Below are 8,749 nucleotides of genomic sequence, written 5' to 3'. Positions count from 1 at the left end.
CTCTATATCTATATTTATAAATGACAAAAATGGATTACATCAACCGAGAGTTTGTAAAAATATGGCATTCCAGATAAACATGTAAAATAAATTGAGTCAAAAAAAGGAATAAAACAATATACTATATTCTTTTTATGAAAATCAGTAGTTTTTAAGAAATCAATTTGGAGGTTTTCAATTACCATGAATTGGATTAAGAAAGCCTAAACACCTATATCTTATGAGACTACATATAAAAGGTGTCAGGAATCTACCTCTAGTCAAACAAATTAGAGGTTCGGTAGTTTCTTTAAATCTTGCACATATGGCCTTCAATATAGCACTTCTCTCCAGCTTGCCTCTCACAATAGAAGAAAATATGAAATTAAAATGAAAGCCAAAAATGTTACAAAGAGAATGAGCTTTTTTATATTGATTTTTTTTCATGATATTATAGAACTCCGTATCTATAAATGCTAGCAGGGTATTGAAGTGGGTGGCCTTCAAACCAGCCTTGGCTAGCACATGAAACAATTTTTATCCCTACCCTCCCCTAAGCCACATTGCACCCATACTGTAAGGAGTAATACACACCCAGGTCATATCACAAGCAACATAAAGAACATTCAGATGTTTCCGTAGATAACACAACATGAAATGAAATGAGTATAAGTTATTATGTCATTCATATTGTATTTGTTTGCATTTGGCATACAGATAACATTTTAGGTCTCTGTTACTCTAAGTCTTGCCAGGCATTTCCAGTTAACTGACAGACTAATTTGTAATGTTTTTAATGCCTGTCTAGTTCTAGTTGGGTCTTCTGTGTAATCTATGTTACTACTAAATCGTAGCATGCTTTCTTGAGTTTAATGTTAACTAACGAGATATAGATTTGATTATGATAACACTAGAACTTACAACATAGGTAAGAGTAAGTCAGTAGCACAAGGAACCAAAAATGAAAAGAAATACTTCACAGTTTCATACCAACAACATGGAGTAAATGTACAAAGACATATAATTAAGCATCATATAGAAGTATAGTAGTACAAACATAGTAGAGAAAAGATTTTTAGTACATGGTACAACTCATTATCATTTGTATAAATCTCAATATTGAGCATCCTACAACCAGCACGTAAAATCCTTAACATTTGTGTAATTTTCACTAATTCTCCTTGTTGTTCAAGTTTGATGATATTTTTCCTGATTTCATCTTAAAAACACAGTGAACAATAACAACAGAACCCAGCAAGTTTTCACAAAAAATTATTTAATCACAATCCCAGTTCATCATGCATGGTTTATATACAACTAGGAGTCTCTTTTGAATAGACCTTAACATAGCACAAAAATATATATAGTCACTCTACATGCATCTGCAATCCAAGTGTATACAACAGGTGCCATCTTCCCAAACCATAGTTAATAGCTATGCAAGATTTAGTTTCTATGGAGTCCTCAGCTCCTGGGGTTTCGTTATACACAGACCCTGTCTCCTACTCTACAGAATTTAGACAATAGTATATAATATATGTATACCCAACAAGAGTATAGGTTGTCACCGATGTAGGCACCATAGCAATACATCCATAACTTCATTACTAGCAAGCATTCAGTTTAGTTTTAGGGGGAATATGCTTCAAGAGTTCAATGTCTGTCAGTTTGGGTCTATTTTCATTCATAAACACAACATTTTGGCATACAAACTATAGCGTACTTAGTAAGAATTAAGAACAATGCATAACGGGAGGAAATTCGAGAATTGTTAGTATGCTGCATTGCTATGGACAGAGAGGATAATAGGTGATATTCTCTATCAATTTAACCCTAAGCTGGTCTCTAAGGTGGAGTTATTTAGAACCTATGGGTGTTTCTCTATGGTTTCCCTCACATAAAATGAAAACCCTGATAACCTAAGATACACATTACCTACAGGTACGTTCCACAAAATGAAACAAGGAGAGAGAGAGCATGGAAAAAAAAGAAAATTTTCATTTTTACTGCTATCTATTATTTTCTTTCTGCAAGAAAAGGAGCAGGATTTAAGGAAACTTGTGATTAGCAGCCTCCACTCTGAGGAATTCCTCCCTTGCCGCTGCAAATGAAGATCCCCCGCCCTCTATCTCAATGTGTAATACAATTACAGATGCCCGTGCTTTGTCTATCCGTGCCTCCTCTTGAACAACAAAACAAAAATAAAAACTACAATGGCAATATTATGAGCAAGGTTTTTTTGGTTTTCTTTCTCCTGCCTTGAAATCGTGAGTTTCTGCCGAATGTTACCTTGGCCCTTTCGCCCCAAAGATGCCTATGGATTCTAAACATACAAATTACCCAAATGAGCAACATTTTTTTTATTTTTATTTTTTTCTTATATCTCGTTAGTGTCACAATTGTGACATTGTCGGGTTATAATTGAAAAAAAAAAAAAGCCAAAAACACATAACATTTGTCCGCCGTCGCAATTTCACCCCAAATGTAAATTAATGTCTATCTCTACTCTGCTTTCTATAAATCAGGCATATCTTTCGTACATCTTCGACTTAGTTATTACGCATTGAACCATAACATTATGATACAATATAGAACATGTCCATGATTGTGCATCACCAGACAATCAAAATAGTGTTTATACAACTATGATCTATGTCTGCTACTCTGTCAGTCTTCATAGACCTATTTATATGTTGGCATCAATGACAAACATAGTCATGAATGTAACATGTCAATAGCTCCAATGCTTAGGATACTCCTCCAAAGGAATACCATCAACATTCATGCTAATAGGACACTGCCTTCTTTAAAAGAATCAAAACATAACAAAGAAAAATAACATACCTAAGGGATTTTCACATCGATCTAGGGTTTTAAGCTCAAAACCCTTACAACTAGGGGTTTTTTAATATAGAGAAAAAAACAATTGTGCACAATAAGAACCCTAAGATGGAAGGAAGGACTCTTACTTAGAAAACACACCAACAAGTTCTAAAGTAAAAGTTTCTATGGAATTTTGAAAGAGGTTAAGGTAACTTTCAAAAATGTACAAATTAAACATTTGTTACATAGTTTTATTTATAATATATTTTGTAAAATTGATTATTCATGATTTTTTATTCATCAATATTTTAGATTATCATAATGAAATAGTTAGAAAAGAGAAATTACAATTTTAAATCATAAAATATTATCCAATATACACAATGAATGTGAAATGTCAACTACTTCATAAACTTAAAATTCTTAAAAATTGAAATAAATTAAATGATAAGAAAAGTACTATGAAACAAGATTTTCATAAACTATCCTTAAAATATATATGTTAGCTTATAAAATTTGCATAATTATACACTCTTAGTTTTGCTAATCTATGTTGTTATCCATAACATCAAAAAAAAGTTTAATCAAATGAAAAATAATTTAAAAGTATATTTATTTTAATTTTTATGAACTTAAAATCCTTAAAAATAGAAATAAATTAAATGATAAGAAAAGTACTATGAAACAAGATTTTCATAAACTATCTTTAAAAATGTATATGTTAGTTTATAAAATTTGCATAATTATATACTCTTAGTTTTGCTAATCTATGTTGTTATCCATAACATCAAAAAAAAGTTTAACCAAATGAAAAATGATTTAAAAGTATTTTTATTTTTATTTTTATTAACTTAAAATTCTTTACAATAGAAATAAATTAAATGATAAGAAAAATACTATGAAACAAGTTTTTCATAAACTATCCTTAAAAATGTATATGTTAACTTATAAAATTTGCATTATTATATACTCTTAGTTTTGCTAATCTACCTTGTTATTCATAACAACAACAAAAAAATTTTAACCAAATGAAAAATTATTTAAAAATATTTTTTTTTTTTTAATTTTTAAAATTATAAAATTTTATAATAAAGAAAATGAACCAATTTATTTCTTTTTTAAAAGAATTACCGGTTTCAAAACCCCGTTCATTGGGAACGCAATAATTCATAATGCAAGGGTTTTTTTAAGAGTCTAAATCATCAACAGATTGATTCCACGTAAATTGGAAAAAAATGATAGAATGATTAATAAAAGTTGACTTTGGAAAATTGGAAACCATTTCCGTTATATTTCCTTTAAGAATTGACTTTTTGACTTGTAAATTTCTCAGCAAATTCCTAGAAGTATCTTAGGTTGAAAGAGTAATCTTAAACAATTCATTCTACTTTTGACCTGATTAGATGAGTAGATCAACTAATTTTTCCAATAGAAAGGTCTCTAAAATTTGCGAAAGATTTACTTCTGTGGAAACTCTATTAACTCACGAAAGGCCTCGCCTCCCTCCAAATAATACTCACTGCTTAAGAAACGGCTTATTGGTCGAAATTTTCGTAATGAGCTCACTTAAATTGATACAATTGGCGTTTATCGTAATACCATTCCATGCAGTACAATTAGTTTTGGAAAAGTGGAGACCATATATTTTTTCCTCATTAATTCCTAAAGATTATTTCCTATGTTGATCCTTGTTGTGGAAAAGTTTGGCTGAATTCTCAGTAATATGAGAAATTTGAAGGAGCCCCCTTCGGAGAAATTTCAACTGAAGCTTGAAGATCGAAGACTCTGTTGACTCTCCCGTTTTAAGCTGGATAAAAGCCTCGCCTCCCTCCAAATGACACCCACTACTTAGGAAACGGTTAGTTTTTTGAAAAATTCAGAATGAGCTCAATTACAGTCATGGCGTTGATTGTAGTGGCATTTCACACACACAGCACTGAAGCAGTGAATAATGATGGAATCATTCTGCTTTCTCTTCTCGACAAGCTCGCTGCTCCTGCAAACTATTTCAGCACTTGGAACTCCTCTGACAAGTACCCCTGCCACTGGAAAGGAGTCACCTGCCATCCAGACAACACGGTGAGTAAACTTGATCTTTCTCAAAGCCAACTCTCGGGAAAGCTGCCTCCGGCTATCTGTGGTTTACACAATTTAAAAGCACTATACTTGTGTTCCAACAATCTCTCTGGCACCATTCCTCATGAGCTAGGAAATTGCACGGAGTTAGAGACTTTAGATCTCTCATACAATAGTTTCCATGGACAAATCCCTGTCCAATTGGGTAGCCTCAAAAAGCTCAATTGTTTGTCGATCTATAATAACAGCCTCAGCGGAAGCATTCCCCTCTCCATATTTGAGCTTCCACTGCTGGAGACAATTTACTTGAATGACAATAATTTGGGCGGAGAGATCCCTTCAAATGTTGGAAATCTGACTCAGCTGGCCAAGTTATGGTTGGCAGGGAATTCCTTAGTAGGGAAGATGCCTTCATCTATAGCCAATTGTAGGAATCTAGTAGAGCTTTATGTGGGCGACAACCAGCTGGTTGGGGAGCTGCCACAATCTCTTGGCCGACTTACAAAGTTAGAATCCCTATATGTTACTTCCAATAAGCTTGGAGGTCACATTCCCAAATCACTTGGTGACTGCACAAATCTCATTGAAGTTGAACTGTCCAACAACTCTTTCAGTGGAGAGATACCATGGGAGCTCGGCAAATGCAGCAATCTCACCATGATTTCTGCCACCCAGAATCAACTAACAGGGCGCATACCATCCTCACTTGGAGAGCTGCAATTCTTGAGGCAGCTATATTTGAACCAAAATTTCCTTTCCGGCAGCATCCCAGCAGAGCTTGGGAATTGTAGTCATCTGGAGGAGCTCAGCTTACATACGAACAAACTCGAGGGGTTCATTCCTCCCGAGTTGGATCGATTGGGGCATTTGCAAATTTTGTTCTTGGCAGAAAATTCTCTCTATGGCCCAATTCCTCCCCAGCTTTTCAGCTTAACGAGCCTACGGGAACTCTATCTCTATAACAACAGTCTCACAGGAAGCATATCCCCCAAAATTTGCAATCTTGTACACTTACAAACCCTGTTTTTGCAGGCTAACCAGCTATCAGGCTCAATACCTTCAGAATTGGGTGCCAAGAACAACTTCACAGGAATTGATCTAACGGGAAACCAGCTCACGGGGACAATACCTCCATCTCTTTGCTCCTCAGGTCGATTGGAGATTCTAGTCATAGGACATAATCAGCTGCAGGGGAGCATTCCTCCAGAGATTGGTCGATGCCGGAGCTTGAGGCGACTGATCTTGAGCCACAACAATTTCACTGGTGGTATTCCTTCAGATTTTCTGGGTTCCAATTCTATTGTTGATTATCTGGACATGAGTAATAATTTGTTGCAAGGAAGAATACCAAGGAGCCTTGGGCACTGTAAAAATCTGAGCTCCATTGACCTGTCCATGAATCAACTCAATGGTAGTCTTCCCGCAGAATTAGGACAACTCCCTAAGCTACAGAGCTTAAAACTTTCCTCTAATGATCTGGCTGGCCCGCTTCCTCAGGAGTTAGGTAATGCTTCTCTCTTGTTTTTGCTGGACTTAAGTTTCAATTCCTTCAATAGTTTTCTGCCGGACCAATTAGCCAGACTACAGAAATTGCAGAACCTAAACTTAGAAGGAAACCTTTTTGGCGGAACCATTCCGTCTTGGCTGTCCGATTTGGGACAATTGCTGCAACTCAATTTGGGCCAAAATCAATTCCAAGGCCAAATTCCACCCTCACTAGGAAATCTAGAAAATCTACAAGTTGGTTTAAATTTAGGCAAGAACAGATTGAGTGGAACAATTCCAGCGTCCCTGGGAAATCTAAATAAACTAATTAGCTTGGATTTGTCATCCAACAATCTCTCTGGTAGCATTCCATCTGCATTTGACGGCCTGGTGTCGCTTGTTGCAGTCAACATCTCGAACAATCAGCTCAGTGGTTGCCCACCCAAGTCATGGTTGAAGTTATGGAATTCTTCCTCAAGCTCATTCACTGGCAATGCAAATTTGTGTGCAACAGAGAAACAGGGGAGTCTCTGTAGATGCAGGGGCGATTTTACTCTCCCTAACAAGGAAATCAAACGTCTTGGCATTGTCTATACGGTCCTTATTGTGATCGGAGCAGTCATGCTCTCTTGTTTCCTAGTAGCTTTGATTTCATGGAGACTTTATGATCCCAAATCTGGTGAAGAAGTTCCGTCTGGACTGCAAGAAATTTTACAATTAACGGAAAACCTAAGTGAGAAGTATATAATTGGTAATGGGGGCAAAGGGATTGTTTACAGAGTGAGGATGCCTTCTGGTAAACTGTTCGCATTGAAGGTGATAGAGTTAAACCCTAAACAAGGAGAAGAGAGGAGCATAAGAAGGGAGTTCAAAACAGCCGGGCAAATCCGTCACAGGAATCTGGTTAAAGTGTTGGAGACATGGCAAATGAAAGATCGCGGGTTCATTCTATACGAATACATGCCCAAAGGGAGTTTGAATCATTTATTGCATGAGATGAAACCCCCTCCAGTTATAGGATGGGGAATCCGTCACAAGATTGCCATAGGCACAGCTCATGCCCTATCATACCTTCACAATGACTGCAAGCCAGGGATCATACACAGTGATATAAAGCCCTGCAATATACTACTGGATTCAGATATGGAACCCCATGTTTCTGATTTCGGGATTGCTCAACTCGTGGAGAAATCTGCCATTGCAGATTCTTCCTCACTTATGGGCACTCTGGGCTACATTGCGCCTGGTAAGATTATGTCTACTTTAATTTTTCTGTTATACAATTCTTGCTTTGCTTTACTGGCTTGGATTTTTATGGGTTCTTGCTGCAGAACGTGGACAGTCAATCAGAGTGACGGAGAAGATGGACGTGTATAGCTATGGCGTGATGTTGTTGGAATTGATGACGAGGAAAAGTGCAGTGGATTCGAGTTTTGCAGAGGGAATGGACATTGTGAGATGGGTAAAATCATACAGTGGAAACGAAGAAGCAGTGATTGATGAAGGGCTTAGTGATGAAGCAGTTGAATCAGCCGTGAAAGAAGACATGGTCGGGATGATTAAAACTGGTCTGAAATGTACGGAGGATAGGGCAGAGGAAAGGCCCTCCATGAGAGAAGTGGTGGAGATGTTGAGAGATATTAGACCGCACAAGTTCTTTATATATTCAGAGTTGAATTTTGCAATTTCAAAGTGAGAGTGTTGCACAGTTAGGTAAGGTATGTGCATTTCATCGTTAGAATAGCAAGGTTGTTTCAGGAAGCAATATAGGTGAGTCTATATAAGTATGTCGTTTTATATCTATAAGCTTAATGTATCCTGTTGGAGCCTCCCTGCAGGAAAATAATTTAGAAAGTTTTTTAAATGGCATTTAAGTGACAATGGCAGGTATCTGTAGGACTTAGTAGTTGCTAAGAGTAGTTGCTTAGATCTATTTACATCAGTACTCATTAGTATATTTGAACTGTATTTCTATTGTATAAATATCGTTAAATTATGTTTAAAAAATATTTTCTAACACGATTTCAAAAGTTGGAATGAGAGTGTGATTATTGTGTTGTTTCATTCAGTTAATTATACTTAAGCATCTTAAATTAAAATTAAAATTAAAAAGATATTAAATTTTATTTGTCCATAACAGTTAATGATTGTTTTATTTAATTAGAATGTTATTAATGATAGATTAAACAATTTGTCTATATATTTCAAATTTTGTTAATAATATTATTGGAATACTTATGGATGAGTAATATTATTGCAATGAAATAAAATTAATGTATTCTCTCTAATTTGACTACAAGCTTTATCAATTATTAAATAATAAAAACAAATTTATTCTTCATAAGATACTAGAAAATCAAATTGTGTCTAAAGATATAATAGAAAA

The 8,749-nt window shown here is 35.4% G+C and overlaps 1 protein-coding gene across 1 annotated transcript; it reads left to right on the top strand.

Annotated features, from left to right (window-relative positions):
* The first annotated feature begins 4,355 nt into the window (after positions 1-4,355).
* LOC149577624 (uncharacterized) lies at positions 4,356-8,380 on the top strand. The gene is made up of 2 exons (XM_089824717.1): positions 4,356-7,609; positions 7,695-8,380. The coding sequence occupies exons 1-2, from the start codon at positions 4,684-4,686 to the stop codon at positions 8,057-8,059; spliced, it is 3,291 nt and encodes a 1,096-aa protein (XP_089680843.1). The 5' UTR covers positions 4,356-4,683; the 3' UTR covers positions 8,060-8,380.
* Positions 8,381-8,749: the final 369 nt, after the last annotated feature.

This window comes from Cupressus sempervirens, chromosome 1 (genome assembly GCF_028749045.1).
Source record: "Cupressus sempervirens isolate cs-2001-9-10 chromosome 1, ASM2874904v1, whole genome shotgun sequence".
Lineage (NCBI taxonomy): Eukaryota > Viridiplantae > Streptophyta > Pinopsida > Cupressales > Cupressaceae > Cupressus > Cupressus sempervirens.
Note: the sequence above shows the minus strand (reverse complement) of the source record. Positions and strands in the feature narration are given on the sequence as shown.

What these genes read in the sequence shown, in the direction of transcription:
- LOC149577624 (XM_089824717.1), top strand. Translation starts at nt 4,684, where the DNA reads ATGAGCTCAATTACAGTCATGGCGTTGATTGTAGTGGCATTTCACACA. An exon ending in TCTGGGCTACATTGCGCCTG is followed by an intron (nt 7,610 to 7,694) that starts GTAAGATTATGT and finishes TTCTTGCTGCAG; the next exon opens with AACGTGGACAGTCAATCAGA.